Here is a 24,137-nt window from a genome sequence, read left to right on the forward strand (position 1 = left end):
CATTGCCTTCTCTATGTCTGTTCAATTCTCTTAAGGTCTGTGCTTTGCCAAGTTTTAATTCACATTAATACAGAGAGGCTACCTTGATTTTCATCCTGTGTTATTATTCAGTACCGAATTTGAGTGTCAGTTAAGAAAAGAGAGGAGATAGATATGTCTCTAAAAGGATCAGAGGCTGTGTTGAGGCCCATGGAAAATTTGGATGGGTCTCTGCATTATCAGAAATCCCTTCAAGTAGTTGGCATTCTCTCTGTCGCAAGTGTTGGTAGTTGATGAAGAAGAACAGGTCTTTCCTATCTCTATCTTGTTTTTTTGGGAAATAATAAGAAACATTCCATCAACGGTATCCTGATTCTGGAGGTGTAAGAAGACTCTGAAGAACAAAACCCCAGATTGTGACAGATGCTGTTTTCTTTCTCACAATTCTCTTTTCTTTTAGAGAAAAAAGAAAAAAAAAAAACTGTTGGCAAAAGGAGTCGTGACCCTCACATTTTGTGTGTTTATTTGTCCAATTGACTTTTTCTCCTTGTTCATGGTGAAATAGAGAAGTGTGTATGAACTTTCTACTTGAGAGATCAAAATTGGAGGAAAGTGAAATTTCATGTTTAAGTGACACCATTGGTAGGAGAGAGAGAGAGGGTTAAGGACTTCAAGCATGGTTTATAAGGAACTAGGTCATAAGGCTTAATTAAGTAAATAATGTATTGATTTTTGGTATTGCTTTTTAAAAAAATCGAGGTATTTGCAATTTTATATGTATTTTTAATTTGAGGTATTTACAGTATCATATAAGTCTCAAGTGTACAGCTTAGTGATTCATATTTTTTAAAACCTATACTCCATTTGTAGTTATTTTGAAATGTTGTTGTTCAGTAGCTAAACCACATCCAACTCTGCAGCCCCACGGATCGCAGCATACCAGGCTTCCCTATCCTTCACTGTCTCCTGGAGTTTGCTTAGACTCATGTCCATGGAGTCAGTCATGCCACCTAACCATCTTATTCTCTGTCCTCTTGCCCTCGGTCTCTCCCAGCATCAGTCGGCTTTCCATGAGTTGGCTCATCGCAGCAGGTGGCCAACATACTGGAGCTTCAGCTTCAGCATCAGTCCTTCCAATGAATATTCAGAGTTGATTTCCTTTAGAAATTGACTGGTTTGATCTCCTTGTAGTACAAGGGACTCTCAAGAGTCTTCTGCAGTACCACAATTCAAAAGTGTCAATTCTTCAGTTCTCAGCTTTTTTTATAGTCCAACTCTCACATCCATACATGACTACTGGAAAAACCATTGCTTTTGACTAGACAGATCCTTGTTGGCAGGGGCTTCCCAAGTGGCACTAGAGGTAAAGAACCCACCTGCCAATGCAGGAGACATAAAAGACACCAGTTCAATCCCTGGATCAGCAAGATCCCCTGGAGGAGGGCACAGCAATCCACCCCAGTGGATTCTCCATGCCTGGAGAATCCAATGGATAGAGGAGCCTGCTGGGCTACAGTCCACAGGGTCACCCAGAGTCGGACATGACTGAAGCACGCGCACACACACACACACACACACACCCCTTTGTCAGCAAAGTGATGTCTCTGCTTTTTAATACACTATCTAGGTTTGTCATAGCTTTTCTTATTGAAGTGTTAGTCTCTCAGTGTGTCCAACTCTTTGCAACCCCATGGACTGTAGCCCACCAGGCTCCTCTGTCCATGAAATTCTCCAGGCAAGAATACTGGAGTGGGTTGCCATTTCCTTCTCCAGGGCATCGTTCTGACCCAGGGATCGAACCTGGGTCTCCTGCATTGAAGGCACATTCTTATCTTAGCTTTTCTTACTGGCTATATTTAAATATCCCTGCAAAACAAAATACTACATGTACTTTTTTTCAGAGCTGGAGTTTGACATGTGCATCCCGCTTCCCAATTTCTTTAGCATAAAACTCATATTGTTGAAGCTAGCAAGCAAGCCTCTCATAATGTTCCTTAATCTGCCCTCAAGATTTCTCCCCATCTACCTGAGTATCCTTAGATTCCAACACAGTCCACCTCACTTTTCTGTGTCTTTGCAAATGCTGTTCCCTCTCTCTGGAGAACTCTTTTCCTTGTCTTTCTAGGCCTGGCAAACTTGCCAACAAGTTTGCACATCAGCACCTGGGGTGAAACCCTGCCAAGCACCCAGGCAGAATAAGACATGGGAGCGGGCTGTGCTTCCATTGCCAGCATCCACCCCTCTGGCAGGAGGTTGGCTGAGCCATACCCTGATGCTTCCTTACACATCTGTCTTTCCACATGGGTCAGGGAGTTCCAGGGATTCTCTTTTATTTATGGGGCTTCCCAGGTGGCTCAGTGGTAAAGAATCTGCCTGCCAGTGCAGGAAATGTGGGTTCAACCCCTGGGTGGGAAAGATCCCCTGTAGGAGAAAATGACAACCCGCTCCAGTATTCTTGCCTGGAAAATCCTATGGACAGATGAGCCTGGCGGGCTACATTCCATGGAGTCGCACAAGAGTTAGACACAACTTAGTGACTAAACAAATTTTCATTTCTTTTTCTATCCTGATTACTTGGCCTCATGTCTGGTGCTTGAAGCTGCTCTCTCTCTTTTTTTTATTGAAGGATAATTGCTTTACAGAATTTTGTTGTTTTCTGTCAAACCTCAACATGAATCAGTCAGGTACTCTCTTGACGTCTGATGAAGTCTGGGTCTGTGAGTTTTATGCTGACTGTCTGCAAGTGATGCGCACTGACGCTCTTCCAAGGGCTCTGGCGTGCAGTGGACTTTGAGGGAGAGTGGTGGAGACTCTAAGAGCGCGTGCTTTTCGCTTCCTTGCCTGGGTCGCCTGCCTGCGATGCATCTGGTGGCATTCTTGTGCAGTGTTCATCCTGACAGCTGACTGACTGTCCTGTTGAGCCGAGCTTCTGTGTGTTTATTTGTCATAAAGTCACATTAGACCTTCAGATGCTTGGTTTGCCACCAGCCCCATCCCCCACACCCCAGGAAAAAGAGAGGAAAAAAAAAGATGAAAGAGGGAAAACTACCAGATGGTTCATCCGACTCCACGCTCAGTGCAAGATCCTGCAACTGCCGGTCTTCATTTCCACGTTGAAGCTTCCTTCCCCCAAGGGTCCTTAATTAACACGGTCCACACAGGGGCTTCTGACTCAGTTTTGTGTGTGCGTTGCCAGAGGTACCACACTTTGCACCTTCCTCCACCCAGGCCCTTATTCTTTCTGTACTTTACTCCTCAAATGTTCTTGGCATCCTTTCCCTGAGATACATCATTCTGCCAGGCTCTGTGCCTGCAAGAGTGTATTCCACAGTGCTGGCTGCCCCCCAGCCTCTGGTGAGAAAGCAGCTCCAACACTGTGAACCCAGCGCTGTGTGACTTTAGGCAGTGCATAAGGAAAAAAGAAAGTGTTAGCCGCGCAGTTGTGTCCAACTCTTTGCAACCCCATGGACTGTGGCTTGCTAGGCTCCTCTGTCTGTTGAATTCTTCAGGCAAGAATCCTGGAGTCGTTGCCATTTGTTTTGCTTTTTTGCATTGTTTGCGTCTGCCTGATTTTAACAGAACTTAAATAACTAATTCTAAAGACGCCAAAGATTCAGAAAGAAAAAGAACATTAGCATCTTAGTGAATGAATTTCTGAGGCCAGGACTCTTTGTATCTGAAAATATATTCATAATATTAATGCTAGACTTCTTTAGGTAGAGCAGGGAAGAAACTGTTTAATTCCCTTCTGCATTGTTTAGTGCAGTGGTTTCTTTTTTCCCTATCTTTTTTTTTTGTTTTCTTCTTTTTTTAAAATAACAGAACCCTTTAAAATATACGTTTTTATACATAGAGAGCCCCAGTACACAAACAGGTAAGAAATGTGGTATTTTATCAATGTGAATGTATGAATCCCATTTTGTAACTTTTATTACAAGTGCTCTCAAGGGGAACACAAGCGAACCTGCTGGTGGTTTCCACTGTGTTCACATTTGGTATCTATTAGAGTTGGGTCTGTAAAAGTTGTATTTCATGATGGCTCTAAAATATTTATTGTGAACACGGAGGAGCTGGGGGAAACCAGACTGGAAAGCTTGGATCCAAAGTGACCTCAAGGAAGTCTGGTCGTTGGACTAAGATGCTTGGATGTTTGGAGAGAAAAAAGTCTCCATACCTTTGCTCTGAAAAAGGCAGTCACCTAAAACACACCTGGCGGGCTGTGCGTGCCCTCAGCCTGGCCTGCCCTCCCCCATCTCTGGCTTGCAGACCATGGCCACCACCTGTGCACAGCAGCTGCTCTGCGTGTGTGGAGGAGCCCAGGGACAGCCACCGTCCCCTCCCCGGCTACCCTTGTGTAGCTGTCAGGGTCAATCCGTATGACGGGGCTTCTCCCATTCCCTTATCCCTCACAGCACGATTGCGTTCCTAATTCCCTTTTAAATTCTGATTAGAAAGCGGGGTGAATGGAAATTAGTTTATGAGCCACCATCTGTGAATAGTATCATTCCTGAGAATTTGCTCGTAGCCTTGGTGCTCATCCCCTGGGTTATCATAATCTTTTATTAGCAGGACGTCGTAAAACTAGAAAGTCCAAACTACCTCGGCACTTCACACCCATCTACCATAAAACTACGATTTGGAGAGGCGAAGCATGTATCAGACACATCGTTTTAACATTCATTGACAAAGCAAAACATGCTGTTTTTTCTAATCATGTCTCTAATTGCAGTTATGAAGAAACTCGCTCTTGCTTTATCAAGAAGGAACAGAGTTGCCCTTATTAGACAGTCATAGAGATTACCTCTGTGTTTTTTTAAATTGTATGAATTATATATATATAATTTATATTATAAATATATAATAAATAAAATAAACAATATATAACAGAAAAATATATATTATACATAATTTATACAATTAAAAAACACACAGATATATATATATATGGCTTCCCAGGTGGCACAGTGGTAAAGAATCCGCCTGCCAATTCAGAAGACACAAGAGACATGGGTTCGATCCCTGGGTCAGGAAGATCCCCTGGAGAAGGAAATGGCAACCCACTCCAGTATTGTTGCCTGGGAAGTCTCATAGAGGAGCCTGGCAGGCTACAGTCCATGGGGTCACAACAGAGTCAGACACAACTGAGTGACTGAACACAGCATGTGTGTGTGTGTGTGTGTGTGTGATTGTGTGCTATATATACACACAGCCAGCCACAAACACCCTCATGAAAGTGCCTGAACACTACTTTTTCCATCAAATGCATTTGATTTCCTGAAGCCTGGGACTGACCTGAGCAGCCCTGAGCATTGACAGTGTTTATCACTGATGTTCAAAAGCTAAAGAAAGCTCAATTCTGGCCAGTTGTCTGAACATGGGCACTTTTCTAGAACATTGAGGAGCATCTAGTTCCATCCTCCTCAGTCTGAAACGGAGCTGGTGGGAAACAGTTGTTCAGAGCAGACTTCCATCTCTAGTTTTCCCTTTTAACTCTTTTTCACCCCATCTTTTTCCTGTATAACTTGCTCCTCGCTTTAGCAATAAACAGCACAGTATTCCATCAGATTTACAGAGCCTCCAACATCCTACTCCTCTGGCCGTGAGGCTTCGTTGTCTGGAGGGAGCACAGGCGGCAGCCGTGTGCCTCTGCATTCCTTACCCACGCTCCCGGGGCTCCGTGTTCACCTGCAGGCTGTGCTGTGCCAGGGCCGTGCCCCTGAGCCACTCTGAGCACCTGCGGGCTTGGCAGAGCCTGGATTCAAGTTGTGAAATACAGGACCTCACCATGGGTATTGGCACAGAGAAAGCACAGGGCTCTCATGATAGGAAAGAAACAGGACATGATGCCTTTTCTCAAGATTCCAACGCATTGTCTTGGCCCCTTTTCCTTTATACTCACAGGGATGCAAGTTGTTCAGAGCTACAAGCCTCTTAGAGGTGCTCCTTGAACGCAAACCCCATGTCTTTGGTCTGGGGCATGGTGTGTGTGTGTTAGGAAGCCGTGGGATGCAGCCCAGGCTGTCAGCGTCTGGTTACAGGTCATCGCAGGATCGCACATAGGCGTGGCTTCTCAATTCGCATTGGAATGGCCTGCAGTGACCCTGGAACAAGCTTTCTGAGAGTCCCTTCGTAAGGTGTCTTTGGAGGCTGGATTGTCATATCAGTGGAGCTGGTAAATGAAAGTTATAAGACTTTATCTCTGTTTCCAGGCAAGTAAGGGCCTTATGTTCTGCAAGACTCCAAGGTGTCTATTCTCATGTTAAAACATCCAGAGAAATGTGTATTACCCTTATTACCCTTTGACAGAAAGGTAGCCAAAGATCCAGCGAAGGAAATCACAACATTCCCTTAAATGTGTTAGTGTTCCAAGGCCTTAGTAAGGCCTTGAAATATTAGAAATGTTATAGTTAACCAGTTGAAATTTGTTAAATTTTCATATTATTTTTCCCAGAGGACTGATACGTAGGCCCAGTAGCCTTGAACCTTTATCCTCAGGACACCCTGCATCTTATCTTTAAATCAGATCAGATGAAATAAATGTATTCAACCAAGTATTTAAAAGTAAATCCTTTCTCACCATCCAAGGTTTTTATTAACTCAGTAACTTATCAGAGGAACTCAGACTTTGCATTTGAATCACTTGGATTGTTTTTTTTTTCTTCCTAATTCAGAAGCCTAGGCCACTTTCCAAGACAATTAAATCGTAATCTCCAGGGGGGTAGATCCAGATAGCATATATTTTATTTTAATTTTGTTTATTTATTTTTAAAGGAGCAATTTTCGGAATCTTTGTTGTCTGAGCAGAGATCAGATTTGTGCCCCCTTGCAGTGGAAGCATGGAGTCTTAACCACTGGACCCCCAGGGAAGTCTATCATATATTTTAAAACTCCTCAGATAATTCTAAAAATTATCAAAAAATCAGATAATTCTGATTTTGAGACCCATCTGTAATTTATTATGGGTGGTGATAGGAGTAGGAAAGAAAGAGTCAAATCTTTATCCTTTTTTGATTCAGGTGCCCAGGTTTTGAGTGTCTTTGGTCTGCAAGACTTTAGGAAGGCTGGGATTAGTCACTCGTTGATTTATCCATTCTTGTGCAATATTCACAGAGTGTTGGTATGTGCCAAGCACTGGGTTTTTCACACTGATTTGAAACTAACTCATTTCTCCTTTGGATTAAAGACAACCAAGCCTTGGTTGGAACTTCTGGAGTTATTCCAGACATGAACAAACCACTCGGTCCTTTCTCTGTTGGTTCAGGGCCTTGTAGAGGCTGACTGTGGGAGAGTGAAAAGAAAGTCTTTTCCTTGTAAATGGATTCTTATCTCAAGAAATTCTATTCCATGTCTAACTGACAAATTTACCCACGCAAAAGAGCCTGTTGAAGCGTGACTTGTAATCCAGGTTTCTGTGTAGCAAGTACAATCCTGGAGAACACTGCATATTGGCTTAGAATCAAGCTTTGTGGGATCAGACATACTTCAGTATACTTTGCTCATTATTTTAGATTCATTGATTGTTAGAGTTGGAAAGGACCTAAGGGAGTCTCCTGTTTGCCTAGTTAATTTCCAGAGAAGGAAACTAAGACTCTGGAAAATAATGGAATCGACATATGGCCCCCTTGAGACAGAGCCAGGCTAGCTGGTGGCCCTCTCATGGTACCATGATAGTTTCTAGACCCGCCTCCTGATGTGAGGCTCCACTCTGTGTACCCTGTCTTGTACTAAGGATGTGCAAGATGCTTTTTTAAAACTATGATCAGCAGTGTGCAAGATTCTAATTGGTGTTTGTTTTTAAGGATTCAAAGCAAAACTCATTTCAAAATGAGAGAATATCACATGTGATACTTAAGTTCAGTCAAGTTGCTCAGTGGTGTCCGACTCTTTGCACCCCATGGACTGCAGCATGCCAGGCTTCCCTATCCGTCACCAACTCCTGGAGCTTGCTCAAACTTATGCCCATCGAGTCAGTGATGCCATCCAACCATCTCGTCCTCTGTTGTCCCCTTCTCCTCCAATCTTTTTTAGCATCAGGGTCTTTTCAAATGAGTCAGTTCTTCGCCTTAAGTGGCCAAAGTGTTGGAGTTTCAGCTTCAGCATCAGTCCTTCCAATGCACGTTCAGGACTGATTTCCTTTAGGATGGACTGGTTTGATCTCCTTGCAGTTCAAGGGACTCTCAAGAGTCTTCTCCAACACCACAGTTCAAAAGCATCAATTCTTTGGCACTCAGCTTTCCTTATAGTCCAGTTCTCACATCCATACATGACTACTGGAAAAACCATAGCTTGGACTAGACAGACCTTTGTTGGCAAAGTAATGAAAATGCTTTTTAATATGCTGTCTACGTTGGAGAAGGCAATTGGCAACCCACTCCAGTACTCTTGCCTGGAAAATCCCATGGACGGAGGAGCCTGGTAGGTTGCAGTCCATGAGGTTGCTAAGAGTCGGACACAACTGAGCGACTTCACTTTCACGTTTCACTTTCATGCATTGGAGAAGGAAATGGCAATCCACTCCAGTGTTCTTGCCTGGAGAATCCCAGGGACGGGGAAGCCTGGTGGGCTGCCGTCTATGGGGTCGCACAGAGTCGGACACGACTGAAGCGACTTAGCGGCAGCAGCAGGTTGGTCGTAGCTTTTCTTCCAAGGAGCAAGCATCTTTAAATTTCATGGCTGCAATCACCATCTGCAGTGATTTTGGAGCCCCCAAAAGTAAAGTCTGTCACTGTTTCCATTGTTTCCCCATCTATTTGCCATGAAGTGATGGGACCAGATGCCATGATCTTAGTTTTTTGAATGTTGAGTTTTAAGCCTGCTTTTTCACTCTCCTCTTTCACTTTCATCAAGAGGCTCTTTAGTTCCTCTTCACTTTCTGCCATAAAGTTGGTATCATCTGTGGTTATCAAGGGTGGTATCTGAGGTTATTGATATTTCTCCTGGCAATCTTGATTTCAGTGTGTGCTACACCCAGCCTGGCATTTTGCATGATGTACTCTGCATATAAGTTAAATAAGCAGAGTGACAATATACAGCCTTGACGTACTCCTTTCCCGATTTGGAACCAGTGTATTGTTCCATGCCTGATTCTAACTGTTGCTTCTTGACCTGCATACAGATTTCTCAGCAGGCAGGTAAGGTGGTCTGGTATTCCCATCTCTTGAAGAATTTTCCACAGTTTGTTGTGATCCATGCAGTCAAAGGCTTTGGCATAGTCAATAAAGCAGAAGTAGATGTTTTTCTAGAATTCTCTTATTTTTTTCTATGATCCAGTGGATGTTGGCAATTTGATCTCTGGTTCCTCTGCCTTTTCTAAATCCAGCTTAAACATCTGGAAGTTCACATATTGCTGAAGCCTGGCTTGGAAAATTTTGAGCATCACTTTACTAGCTTGTGAGATGAGTGCAATTGCGCAGTAGTTTGAACATTCTTTGGCATTGCCTTTCTTTGGGATTGGAATGAAAACTGACCTTTACCAGTCCTGTGACCACTGCTGAGTTTTCCAAATTTATTGACATATTGAGTGCAGTATTCTAACAGCATCATCTTTTAGGATTTGAAATAGCTCAACTGGAATTCCATTTCCTCCACTAGCTTTGTTCAGAATGATGCTTCCTAAGGCTCACTTGATTTTGCATTCCAGGATGTCTGGCCTAGGTGAGTGAACACACCATTGTGATTATCTGAAGATCTTTTTTGTACAGTTCTTCTGTGTATTCTTGCCACGTGTTCTTAATATCTTCTGCTTCTGTTAGGTCCATACCATTTCTGTCCTTTATTGTGCCCATCTTTGCATTAAATGTTCCCTTGGTATCTCTAATTCTCTTGAAGAGATCTCTGGTCTTTCGCATTCTATTATTTTCCTCTATTTCTTTGCCTTGATCCCTGAGGAGGGCTTTCTTATCTCTCTGGCTGTTCTTCGGAACTCTACACTCAAAGGGTATATCTTTGCTTTTCTCCTTTGCCTTTAGCTTCTCTTCTCTTCACAGCTATTTGTAAGGCCCCCTCAGACAACCATTTTGCCTTTCTTTTTCTTGGGGATGGTCTTAATCATTGCCTCCTATACAGTGTCATGAACCTCTGTCCATAGTTCATCAGGCACTCTATCCGATCTAATCCCTTGAATCTATTTCTCACTTCCACTGTATAATCCTAAGGGATTTGATTTACATCACAGCTGAATGGTCTAGTGGTTTTCCTTACTTTTTTCAATTTAATCTGAATTTGGTAATAAGGAGTTCATGATCTGAGCCACAGTCAGCTCCCGGTCTCGTTTTTGCTGACTGTATAGAGCTTCTCCATCTTTGGCTGCAAAAAATGTAATCAGTCTAATTTTGGTATTGACCATCTGGTGATGTCCATGTGTAGAGTCTTCTCTTGTATTGTTGGAAGAGGGTATTTGCTATGATGAGTGTGTTCTCTTGGCAAAACTCTGTTAGCCTTTGCCCTGCTTGGTTTTGTACTCCAAGGCCAAGTTTACCTGTTATTTGAGGTATCTCTTTACTTCCTACTTTTGCATTCCAGTCCCCTGTGATGAAAAGGACATCATTTTTGGGTGTTAGTTCTAGGTACTTAATCCTTAAAAAGACAAGGAAAGTGGCTTGCATTCTTAAGATGTTCTTGATTTAGGTACTAGGCTTTTGCTCCTTTTGTCCTGTTGATTACAGCCCCATCTGCTGGCTGCAAAGAAAGATGATTCAAAGCTTTTGGACTTTGAATTCTAGTTTTTCCTGGGGTGGCCTATATTTCTAGTAGACAGGATCTCTCCATGTCTATCTAATATCATAGATAGTATGTGTATGTGTGATAATTTTACCTCTATGCTGCTGCTACTGCTACTGCTAAGTCGCTTCAGTCGTGTCCGACTCTGTGCGACCCCATAGACGGCAGCCCACCGGCTCCCCCGTCCCTGGGATTCTCCAGGCAAGAACACTGGAGTGGGTTGCCATTTCCTTCTCCAATGCATGAAAGTGAAAAGTGAAAGTGAAGTCGCTCAGTCGTGTCTGACCCTCAGCGATCCCATGGACTGCGGCCTTCCAGGCTCCTCCGTCCATGGGATTTTCCAGGCAAGAGTACTGGAGTGGGGTGCCATTGCCTTCTCCAATTTTACCTCTATACATGTATATATATGTGTGTGTATATAGAGGTAGATAATGAGACCACATAATTAGTATTCACTTAAGAAATGAAGAAATCAAGTCAGAAAGTATTTCATGACTTGTCCAAAATCTTGCAGTTAGATGTGTCAGAGCTGAGAGGCATAGTATGTCTTGATTGCTTGAGCATTTAAACTAATCAATATGTGTTTCTTTGTGTCCAGCATTATGGATAGATTTTGGTGAACCAGCTGTTGATGATTTTGATCAAGAGCCTTTTAAAAAGTACCTCTTAGTAAAAATCTGGCAATACAACAATCCATTGACTTTTGTACTTGAGTTCAGTAAGAGAATCAAGCCCTCATGCCCTAAAGAATTTATTATGTATAATGAATTAACTTTCTCTCCTATGCAACTAGTATGGTGCTGTCCTTGAAAGAATTGAGAAAACAGTCACTCAAATCGTTTCTCTCTGTTGTGTTCAGATGAAGAAACTCAGTTAACAAAAACTGGAGGGTGAAAATATCCTCCCATCTTAGCTCACTTTTGGAGGTACTCACCAGTTTAACTGTATCCTTCTAGATTTTTATTCTCTGCATGTAAAACCGTTTAATATATACATGGATATTCATACAAACAGATGGATGCAATGCCATGTGTATAACAACAGGTGATGAAAAAACTGGGGTAGTCCAGAGGAGAGGGAATCAGTCCTACGGAAGGTAAGGAGTAGCAAGGGATTCACAGTGGAGGTGCCGTAGGATGGGTCTGAGAGGGTGAATAGATTAGTGAGAAGATATGAGAGGGATGAGCACACCTGTGTGGCCAGAGAAGAAGGTGTGCACTGGTGTTTGAGAACTGCCTGGGTCCAGTAGATTTCTGGCAGCACTGGAGGATGAGATGGTATGTGAAGACCAAGCAACATGGCACCTTGTAGGTCATGTCAAGTCATTTGGACTTTATTCTGAACTAGTGGGAGCCACTGATGAATTTCAGTCGGTTTGGTCAGCATATTCTATATTGTGGAATGATGACTCTTTAAATAGCAGGGAGAATGGTTAGAAAGAGAGCAAGACCAGAGGGAAGATGGAAGAATGATTAAGTGGTTATAAACTGGGAGTGATCATCTATAAAATAGGAATAATAATACCTGCTTTACGGAGTTGTTGTGAAAATGAAATGTGATCACGTCTGTGAATGTGCCTGTTAAGTTCTAAAAAGGAAAGGTATTATTTTTTTTAATACCATCTGGCAAATATTTCAGCTCTATCACTTTCCCTTGTGACTGACAACATCCTGATTTTCTCAACAGTGTTTCCTGTATTGCTTATGTGTATGCTCAGTCACTTCAGTCGTGTCCGATTCTTTGTGACCCCATGGACTATAGCCTGCCAGGCTCCTCGTCCATGGGGATCTCCAGGCAAGAATACTGGAGTGGGTAGCTATTCCCTTCTCCGAGGGATCTGCCCAATCCAGGGATCGGACCCGCATCTCCTGAGGCTCCTGCATCGCAGGCGAGTTCTTTACGACTGAGCCACTGTAAATGACCCAAGAAAAGAGGAAATTATTTTGTTTATTAAGAAAAAGAAAACATACTGTTTGCTTAGACGAGCAAGAGTGTTTGCCAACATGTCAGAATGCTCTTCAGATATTTTTGAGGCCATTTTGCGATGCCAGAGAACTGTAGCATCTTTTTTGTGAATGAAATTTAAGTTTTGTGGACTGTTTAAAAGAAGTTAAGAGTCATGGGCAGTGAAAGACCCAGTCCTTTAGGTCTTTGCTTGAGAGGGGCCTGTGTTTCCCCTGAGAAAGAGCTTTCTTGGACTGGACTGTTAGCCCAGAAGTGCTTAAGGGAGGAGGACGGGAGACTGGTCGCTGCTCGTTGATGCAACTTCCATCTGCGCACCTGTGCTGAGATCCATTCCGCCCCTTCACCAGTAAACACCTTGTCTCATGTCCCCTTCTGATTACATTTACTTCCATCTCTTATTCTCCTGTGGCCTCTTTCACTTGAGTAGAGAAGTGACCTTTTCTAAAGACCACGCGAAGGAAAGATGTTTTGTTGCCTTTCCTTCTGATAATCTTCTTAGTGTTCATAATTGCTGCTGTGGTTCCCTGTCCCCCTCAAGATCAGTGAAAAAAGGATGAAAAAAACAACAACAACAAAAAAGGGATTTCCCTGCTTTCCTCTTCTCTTTAGTGTTTTTCTAACCTCCCTCACTTTATGTGGAGTTGAAAATGTGTGGCTTCTGTAAGCGTTGGAGAACTGGACCAGAGGGAGAAATGATCTCACTATCATTTCGTAGGAGCGTGTGTAGTCAATAGGATGCTTGTCCTCTGGGTCCTGATGTTCTCTGCAGCTTGGGGGCTTGGCATGGGGCCTGCTTGTGCATTTGGCACAATTTTTTGCATGGATTAACTTTACAATGTTCTCCTGGCTCTCCGTGGGGTTTTCTTGCATGGCTGTCAGTCGCCATGCAGGCAGAAGTCTGCAGCAGCGTCCATATGCTGGTTTCCCATTCAGCTTTTCTCTCCTTCTCTCTGCCTGGGCCCACTCTCCTCAGCTCACCTACTCTACCCATTAGTGGAGATTTATGAAGGTTTTAGTGTATAAGTGAAAATCGCTCAGTCGTGTCTGACTCTTTGCAACCCCATGGACTATGCAGTCCATGGAATTCTCCAGGCCAGAACATTGGAGTGGGTAGCCTTTCCCTTCTCCGGGGAATTGTCCCAACCCAGGGATCGAACCCAGGTCTCCTGCATTGCAGGCGGATTCGTTACCAGCTGAGCTGCCAGGGAAGCCCAATTTTAGTGTAGATTACTACTTAAATCATTTGCCTTCTGTATGTAGATGTACCATCCAGGGCTTACTTTGGGCCTGGTAGGCAAGTGATTAAAATTTAGTGAGGCTCTTTTCATCACAGAGTTGTTTTTAGTGACATTATTCTTTTGAATTATGCACATTTTAGAAAGGATTGCTGTTTGGGGGTGAACATTCCTTATGTATGAAGGTTCTCTTGGCCCTGTTTTAGAGAGATTGAGTGCTGACCTAGGGATTCAGCTATGCAAGGGTAACAGAACTTTGGTTTTCTATTTGGTTGTTGATGAGGTGCCCCACCTCTTTTCTCTGTCCACTTTCTTCCCTCTTCTGAGGACACCAGCAGATGTAGGCTGGTTGAAGGCTCTTCCTAATTAGAATTTCTGGACTCCTAACTGTTCCTTCTGCTTCTGAATGGCTCTCCCTCTGGCTCACTTTGACCCACTGGGATTTCGTCTGTCAGGGTGTTTATAACCAAGTATCTTGAGAGCTTCCAGTAGATTTCAGGAGAGTAATACAGATCTCTGCCTCACTGCCTCCAGAGGTGGATATTATGTTGTTAGTTATGAAACTTAATACTTCAACTTTAGGTGTTATGATTTTATACAGACAACTCAGAATTTATGAGAATATCTTTGATATTCTCATTATAAGTTAGTTAACATGAAGTTACAGGATAAGTGCTTGAACAGGGTCTTAGGAGTTAGAATCTTGACAAATCCATTACTAGTTGTATGACTTGGGAATGCTTTCTTAGCCTCTTGGGGGTCTTACTTTTAGTTTAAGTTTAGTTTTCTTCTTTTAAAAATAGGGAGAATGATAGCTACTTTCTGAGGTTACTATATTAAATGAAATCCTTAAAAATACTTAGTATAGTTTTGACACATAGTTAACACTCAAAACATGGTTTATATAAAACATATGTAAAGTGAAGTCGCTCAGTTGTGTCCAACTCTTTGCCACCCCATGGACTGTAGCCTACCAGGCTCCTCTGTCCATGGGATTTTCCAGGCAATAGTACTGGAGTGGATTGCCATTTCCTTCTCCAGGGGATCTTCCCAACCCAGGGATTGAACCCGGGTCCCCCACATTGTAGACAGACGCTTTACCATCTGAGCCACCAGGGAAGTCCACATATATAAGTGGGGCCTAAAGAAAGTTATAAAATTAATTCACTTGATTTAGATGTGTTACATCCCAGGGGACTAAGGAAATTGCATTTATCTCAAGTGTCCCAGTTGAAATATCTGAGAAAACAACATAAGTTCAGTTCAGTTCAGTTCAGTCCCTTAGTCGTGTCCAACTCTTTGCCACCCCATGAATCACAGCACGCCAGGCCTCCCTGTCCATCACCAACTCCCGGAGTTCACTCAGACTCACGTCCATCGAGTCAGTGATGCCATCTAGCCATCTCATCCTCTGTCGTCCCCTTCTCCTCCTGCCCCCAATCCCTCCCAGCATCAGAGTCTTTTCCAATGAGTCAATTCTTTGCATGAGATGGCCAAAGTACTGGAGTTTCAGCTTCAGCATCATTCCCTCCAAAGAAATCCCAGGGCTGATCTCCTTCAGAATGGACTGGTTGGATCTCCTTGCAGTCCAAGGGACTCTCAGGAGTCTTCTCCAACACCACAATTCAAAAGCATCAATTCTTCGGCGCTCAGCCTTCTTCACAGTCCAACTCTCACATCCATACATGACCACTGGAAAAACCATAGCCTTGACTAGACAGACTTTTGTTGGCAAAGTAATGTCTCTGCTTTTGAATATGCTATCTAGGTTGGTCATAACAACATAAGAGATATTGGCAAATTTTCCAAATATGAAAAAGGTAGACAGGATAGTTTGACTCCAATGCACAGCAAAGTTCTGAAACAATAAATTAGGCACATGGATTATAAGCATTTAGTAAAACCTGTAGTGGTTGCTAGGAGTCACGATGGGCTTACCAAGAACAATTCTTTCCAAATACCCATTTCCCTTTCAAATAGTATTATGTGGTATGTAAAGTCCCAGGTGGCTCAGATGGTAAAAGCATCTGTTTGCAATGCGGGAGACTCAGGTTCGATCCCTGGGTCAGGAAGATCCCCTGGAGAAGGAAGTGGCAGCCCACTCCAGTACTCTTACCTGGAAAATTCCATGGGTGGAGGAACCTCGTAGGCAACAGTCCATGGAGTCACAAAGAGTCGGACATGACTGAGTGACTTCACTTTCAAAGTGAGGAGTGCCATTTCAGCAAAGAATTTTAATTGTCCACTTATGGCTAGAACAGTAAAATAAATGGGCTAAAATTGCTGGCTTTGCAACTCAGCAGCCATCAAAGCCAGCTGATGAATGAATGTCTTGGTTTTCTTGATGGGGTCTCTGGTGGAATACCATGGAGTTCTGGCTTGTAACTTTCCCACTTAAGAATTTAGGAATTTGGATGAAGACATAGGGAATGCATGTGTCCCAACAAAATATGCAGATGGCCCAATGTGGAGAGGGGTCATAAATATAATAGAAGAGAGAATCAAACTCCAGAATATTTCTGATCATCTGAAGCATCACATAGAGCCCAAAAGACTGAGTTTAATGAAGCTAAGTTCAAAAAGTCAAGCCTGAGTAAGAGAGGAGATCTTGTTTGGTAGAAATTAAGGTAAAAATAATCTGGTCATTTAATTGTCCCTAAACTTTATATTATTCTATTCATTCAAGAAGCATGTACTGAAAGTATTAATACTACCTGCCATGCTCTTTTCTCAGCACTGGGGAGAGAGTAATGAACAAAAGAGTCAAAAATCCCTGCCTCCATGGAGCTTATATTCTTTATATGACAACAGTCATGCAGCTGCCTTAAAAAATGTACCTAAGGTTAAGCTTTATCTGCAAAATTATAATATCCAGCTCAGCATAGTTAATAGCTCTACCCTATTATTTAGTATCTTATTCTTGATGCCGTATCTTGCACTGCGATCATTACTTTCGGTTCAGATAACCTGCTCTGAACAAACAAAACAAACAAACAAACAAACAGAAGTGACAGTAACACGATGGAAGGAATAGAATTCATGTTGGAAGAGAACTGACGGATGATAAGAAGAGTAAACTTAGTAGGGAAATTATACCCCACAAATATTTGCAGGGTATATGAGAAGAGCTTATATGATGTGTAAGCTTGTTCTGTGTTGGCACCAGGAGAGAGCACTAATTGTAAAGAAGATGATTTCTGGTAAATATAAGAAAGATTGCCTGTGAAGTGTCCTGGCTGCAGCTGGACGCCCAGCTGTGTGAGCTCCTAGAGGGCTGAGGTACCTCTGTTGTGATTCCTAGCTGTGTGGTTAGTACATGGTGAGCACGCAGAGATGTGTGGATGGATATTCACATGGCATTTTGTAGGAATAATTTGGCTATGAAATAATGTTTAAAATTTTCAGTTTGGTTTTCCTTAAGGAATCTGAGGGTGGCATAAAGTACAGGCTGCAATCTTTTGTCACATTGTAACATTTACAAGTGAATTAAACCGCTTTTCTTAAGAGACATTTAAAAGACCGTTTTAGAATTTCTTGGAAATTTTAAAAAACATTTATTTGACTCTGCTGGATCTGATTACTGTATGTGGGATCTGGTTACCTGACTAGGGATGGAACCCAGGTCCCCTGCATTGGGAGCTCGGAGTCTTTAGCTACTGGACTGCCAGGGAAGTCCTGAAATTTATGATATGCTTATTGATACATTATCCTACCCAACTTAGCCTCCATCTTTTTTTTTTTTTTTTTTGAGGCCTTCACTATAATTCTGACCCAGGGCCTTGCTTTCTCTGAATTTAACAACAGTTGTGCAGTACATAGCATTTAATTCTTCCCTCATTGCTTCATGGGTCTCTCCATTAAGGTGATAAGATTTTTGAGGGCAAACCTTATTTTGTTTTTTCCTTATGTTCTCCCAGACACAGAGCAGAAAGTCAGGAAGTGATGACTGATTGACTGATTGATTCATCAAAGGGAGAGTCAGTAGCTATACCATTTGAGCCACTGTAAGAACTCATGTAAGGTGTAGCAAGTTAAATAGATTTTAATTTCTCTATGCCTTGCATCCAAATAAAGGACTTACATTTTTAATTTATTAGTCTCCTACTTTGGCTGAGCAGGTGCTTTGTATATAGTTGACTCTTTGTATATAGTTGAATCTGTATTAATGGCTGTAGTCCAGGGTTCAAATTGTCTTCTTGGCCGAACCTCTGAGGGGAGCTAAGATTCTAGGTACAACCCCCAAGCCCAGTTTGGAGGCTCATTTATTGTGATTCATGTACTTGAGTGGCCAGATCTAGCACCCACTTACATTTGTATTTCAGATAAACTGCAGTGCAGTATTTGGGACACATTTATATTTTAAAAGTAATCATTGTTTATCTAGAATTGAATGTAACTGAGTGTCCTGTGTTTTATCTGGCAGTTCTCCGTATAAACCCCATTCCTTTCACATTCCCATAAGTCTAAGCTCTTAATTAACTCCCAAGTAAACTTCACTGAAAGAAGACATTTGTGCCTATGTGATGGATTCCAATGGCATTTTTTTTTAATTGGAAAAGGGGAAAATCCATGTATTCTGTACTGTTTTTGCATTTTTTTTCACGTGTCCAATAATAATAATTCCACAAACATCTGGGGTATCAGGGTGCCAGGTTACTCTCTCATGGTTTCCTTGGTTCATATGATATGTTGCTGATATTATTTTGCTTAGGAACCACAGAAGCCACTGCCAACAAATAATTAGGTTCCCTGCCTTGGAATCAGATGAAATGTGAATTTGGGATAATCTGTGTTCTTACTTCCTACACATCAACTGCATTGACTGATAAGAGCTGCAGTGATCAAAACAAAGCATAGCCTCTCTTAGTTAATTCTTTTGTTCTCTTGTTTCATCTGCTCAAAAGGAAGATCATGTTCTGGTTTGTTCTATCTTATAAATTTCTTTTGAGGGGTAGACATTTCACACTTAGGAAAATTGCATTCATTTTCCCTAAATAAATAATGACTCGTTGTTTAGGAGCAAAGCAGCTCCATGCTATCAAGCAGCTCTGTGCTAAGTACTGAGGGGAAATAGGATGAGAAGCCTGTCATGCCTATTTTCAGGGATTCACAGGAATCTGCCTGTTCAATGCTTGCTTTTAAATGGTTCAGCAGTCATTTCAAAGAAGTTTGTGGTAAGAGCTAATTAGCTCATAATGAAATGATTCTTCTCTCAAATGTTTTAAATAAACACCAAGTTGTACATTCTGAGCAGAAGCTATTCCTAATCGGTAGTTCGAAGGGCAAGAATTAGACTGTTTTCTTCTCTTTTAGTTTTATTGTTAGGACTTTGCTGCTCCCGGTGTGGTCTGCAGACCAGCAGCACCATCATCTCCTGGGAGCTTGTTAGAAATGCCAGGCTCTCAGGCCCTGCCCAGAATCCACTGAATCAGAATGTGTGCTGGGACCAGATTCCCCAGAGATTCAAGTGTGCCCTTTGAGAAGCCCTGTCATAATACAGAATTCCTCCACCTCCCCTTGTGCAGACTGATCATCTGAGGATCTTGTTAAAGCAGGTTCCTGGGCTCCAGCCTCAGAGATTCTGATTCTGTCTGAGGAGAATTTGCATTTCTCACTATCTCCCAGGAGACGCTGGTGCTGCCTGTTTGGGAGGCATTCTTGGGGAAGCATCGGTCTACTTTGCTTGGGGTACTGAACGGCCCTTTGAGGATAATGGTGACTAGAACCCCAATGAGGTGGTCAGTCTAGTTTTCCATTACTTACCCTGGAGTCAGAAACCTGAAGGTGAAGCTGATCCCTGGAACATCCAGCCTGTTGTGGGGATGGATTTACATACAATGGGCTGTTCTGGTCAGTCTGTGATGGCCGTTGTGAGGCTGCAAAAGAGGAAACAAGTAAATGCTCCTTGGGGGCTCAGCTGTCCAAAGTGCACCCTGCCAGATAATAGGATTTTGGCCCATTCCTGGGATTCCTGTGAATAAATGCTAGAGGGGTAGGGTGTACAGGGAAGCAGTGATGGTTATCCTGTATTGCTATGTGATCAGATACAGAGCCTCCAGAGAGAAGAGCAGAGAGCGTGGAAGATGAGTCGGGAAAAAAGTCTGGGGAAAAGATGAAGAGGCATCTTAAAACATCACCTTGTAGTGTTTAGATTCTGTCTTAGAACTTTTTGCTATTACGACATGTGTGTTTTTTTGTTTTTTGTTTTAAGGTAGCATGTCTCTGTACTTACATGTCTCATGTACTTATTCCATATGCGCACTTTTTTTTCCTTTCAGGATTAAGCATGAGAACATCGTGGCCCTGGAAGACATCTATGAAAGCCCAAATCACTTGTACTTGGTCATGCAGCTGTAAGTACTGTGTTTAATTGTTTGCAGACCAGGGGTTGCAAACTCAGATGCCTAAAGGGCCAGGTTGTGAAACGAATTAATGGAATGGGTCAGTAGTAAGACCCCAGCGGGTGGTGGGAACTGCGGGACACTGGGTTAAGAATGTGTCTGTCTAAGGACAGTGACCTTGAGACCTCACTTGCTGTTGTCTGCAGCTGCTGGATGTGAAAATCTACAGTTCTCATAATGGAATCCAGTGCTACTTTTGCAGGGTCACTCTATTTAGGATGTCTCTTGTAAGTTTTTTTTAACTGTGGATTAAAAAAAAATTATTTTTATTTGTTTATTATTCCCACGTGACTTGTAAGATCTTAGTTCTCCAACCAGGGATTGAATCCATGCCCCCTGCAGTGGAAGCCCAGCTTCTTAATCACTGGATCTCCAGGGAAATTCTTTTGCTTTTTAATGTGCGAGGTCCAAATGTTGCTTCCTGGAAGCACTTCGTGGTCCCGCTGGGATATACACACGGCTTCTGTCTCCAGGAGAAACTCCCCGGCTTGTCTTCATTTCTCAGGAGCTGGGGGGTAGCAGCAGATGGCAGCTCTGTGTTCTGTCCCTCCCCTTCTCCTCTTCTGCTGCTGGCAGATGAAAGTGCATGAGATTCATGCCAGACACAAGAGACATATAATTGGAGTCAGACTATGCCATTAACATAGTCCCCCTTTAGAATATTTCTGCATTCCAGTAACTCTGGAGCTTACCAGAAGGTGGAAGAAATAAGAAAGCTGAAAATCTAGGTAGAGACTTCACTTGAACATTTGTTTTTTTTAAATGTGAGATGAAATTAGCCTCCCCACTTACACAAATGCTTTCTTCTAAGTGATATAATTAGTAGGAGTATCCTAGGATTAAATTTGTTAGTATTAAGTGATGGAAACTGGATCAGAGTGCTACATTTTCACCACGACTTGAGTAAATTCTGAAACACTGTACGATTGAGCTTAATAACCGAAGGGGATTTTTGTTGAAGGTCAAAATATTTGTTATTTTGTTATTTATTTTGTTATTTATTAATGATTTTCAGACTTTGGATTTCCAAAGGTAGAAGATTTGAGGGTCAGGCATTACGGTTTATTTTTTAAATCGATTTTCCTTTTCCTGATGAATGTTTAAACAGTGTATTAACTTGGAATCATATTAACATGCAAACAGCTGTTCATCAATGCATTTGTTTAATATTTCATTATTTTGAAGTATTTTTAGTAGATTATGAGATTTTTGTATAGATACTTCTAAAAATGTCTAGGTTGGAAGCATGTGGGTGTTTTTTCTCTGACGAAAGACAGTCCGAGATGGTGATAAGCAGTTTTACAGGTTCTTGTGGTGTTGTCTGCCATACAATAGGCAATGACTGCTGGCTCCATGTTAAATTTTCAGTATCCTAAGTGTGGGCTCTCCTAGTTCTGTGCTATTCTGTTTGTTTTATAATTTAGCAAACTTAGCACATTTCTCAGAGAAGGCAATGGCACCCCACTCCAGTACTCTTGCCTGGAAAATCCCATGGACAGAGGAGCCTGGTGGGCTGCAGTCCATGGGGTCGCTAAGAGTTGGACACAACTGAGCGACTTCACTTTCACTTTCATGCATTGGAGAAGGAAATGGCAACCCACTCCAGTGTCCTTGCCTGGAGAATCCCAGGGATGGAGGAGCCTGGTGGGCTGCCATCTATGGGGTCGCACAGAGTCGGAAACGACTGAAGCGACTTAGCAGCAGCAGCAGCAGCAGCAGCAGCAGCAAAGGCAGCAGCACATTTCTAGTTCTCCCCAAGTCTCAGGTACTTCCTAGAAGCTCGTGGGACTCTGTTTTATACAGAACCAGCTCTTAAAGAAGCAGGTGAATCACCTTTCCACCAAAAACTGACTGCCCTGTGGGAAAAATAGGACATTTTGGTGACAAGAAAAAGCCCCACAAAATGTCAGTATTATATTTAAATGTGTGCTTCTTTATTGGTGATACAAAAAAAAAACCCAAAGTATTGATAGTTGAATCCAAAACTACATGTATTCACTTGCTTTAAATTCTCTGTTTATGGTAATGTCACTAAATAAGTGGAAAGCACCCCAAATATATGTGTCTCAGCTCTGCCTCTTAATAGCTGGGTGTATTTTGGCAAATAACTGGGCCTTTCTCAGTCTCCGTTTCCTTACTGGAAAAAATTTTACATAATAATAATATATTTACATAGAGGGCTACAGTGAGTACTGAGAGAGAAAAAATGTGTGAGAAATAATCTTATAAATAATAGGTCCTCAATGCAGACTAATTTCTTTATGGAATTATATCATTTTATCAGTCTGTCTCTGCAGATGGTCTTTAATTTTATGAGATAAAGTTCAAGTACATTTGAATTCTGCCTTTCTAAGCAGCTTGGTTATATACTTAGGAGCAGAAGCGCGTATATAAGGGTGGGCTGGCAGGAGAGCATGAAAGCGTCCAGAATGGGACAAACTTTGAAATATTGCTTTTACTACTTTGTTATTGTCAGTGTATAAATCTTCCTGTCTTTGTTGAATTTATTCTGAAATATTTTCCCTTTTCAGTCCTCTTGTTTATTTCATTTTTCCATTGACTCACTGCTATTATATGTGTAGTATGTATAATTGTATAAAAATACAATTGATTTTTGTACATTAACCTACAACTTTGCTAGATTGACTTACAGGTTGTAGTAGTTGTTTTGTGGATTCCTTAATATTTTCTATCTAAACAGTCATGTCATCTGCAATTCACATTAATTCTGGTTGGTCCCCAAAGGAATTGCATTTGGTAAAATGTTGATAGTTTAGTCCTAAATATTAAGTGTATTTTAATGTTGTAATTATATTCCTTTAAAGTATTTTATGTCAGATATTTTAAAAATTGAGATTGACCTTTCTTATTCCTTCCTCTTCTCCATTTTTTATCTAAACCAGTGATGTTTCTTTAAAGCAGTGACAAAAAAAAAAAAAAAAAAAAGAAACGAGGGAGAGAGGAAGGAAGGCAAGAAGGGAAAAAGCAATGACAGAAAAGCTTTGATCTATCAGAATACAGTCCTGGGAAAATCTTTGGTCAGGCTGAGGATTTTGTGGGCTTTATTGTTTTTGTTGTTGTGTTTTAGTTTTTATTGATAAGCCTCAATAGTTTTTGTCCCCAAGACCCCCGTGTCTTTTCTGCTTAGATCAGCGGAAGGAGGTTTGGGTTTGTTTGTTTGTTTGTTTTTGAAGAGTTTAGAAAGTCCTTATTTTCTAAGTACTCGAGGCTGATCTAGAACACAGCATTTGAGGGGAACTATATTTCACAATATTTGTTACTGGGAGATTTCTGGCTTCCTGGGAAACATCATCGTGGTCACTGACACTCAGATATTATAGAGGATGCTCAGCCCCCTAATTTTATTACTTAGCTAATTGCTGTTTCAACTCTGAGTATGTAGCATACTTGTTCCATTGCTGTTGCAGCAAAAGAGACTAGATTGTTTATAGAGGTCTATATTTAAATTTTATTTGGGTTTTGGGACAAATATCTTTTTTTTCAGAATGCTATTTTCTGGAACTTGCTTCTCTGTTTTAGTTCTTTTTGTGATTATTGAGAGATAATTGGCTTATAACTTCGTATTCATTTTAGGTGTACAGCATAATGAATAGTTCTTTTTGGAACATTCTTCTTTTAGATGGTGTGAGGTCAAAATGACACTGGGGTAAATTATAGAAGAAAAGTCAGTTTGTTTCAACTTTATTTCTGGCCTGACTTTGTGGAATATTAGCCCACATACCTGGAGATGATAAAAGACCACCCTCAACTCCTCCCCTTCCACATCTGTAACAACTTAGGATGCAAAATACACTTCAGGCTGATAAAATTCAAAGGA

At 41.8% G+C, this 24,137-nt stretch overlaps 1 protein-coding gene across 3 annotated transcripts in view; it reads left to right on the forward strand.

The window, feature by feature from the left end:
• Positions 1-24,137, forward strand: part of CAMK1D (calcium/calmodulin dependent protein kinase ID) — a 392,490-nt gene that overhangs the window by 223,379 nt on the left and 144,974 nt on the right. For all 3 annotated transcript variants that reach the window (XM_086334937.1, XM_086334939.1, XM_086334940.1), the window contains one exon: positions 20,177-20,251. In XM_086334937.1, the coding sequence (XP_086191063.1) occupies positions 20,177-20,251 (75 nt within the window). The remainder of the gene's footprint in view (positions 1-20,176; positions 20,252-24,137) is intronic.

Source organism: Bos grunniens, chromosome 13 (genome assembly GCF_055505025.1).
Source record: "Bos grunniens cultivar Pamir isolate PY7600 chromosome 13, Bosgru_T2T1.0, whole genome shotgun sequence".
Taxonomy (NCBI): domain Eukaryota; kingdom Metazoa; phylum Chordata; class Mammalia; order Artiodactyla; family Bovidae; genus Bos; species Bos grunniens.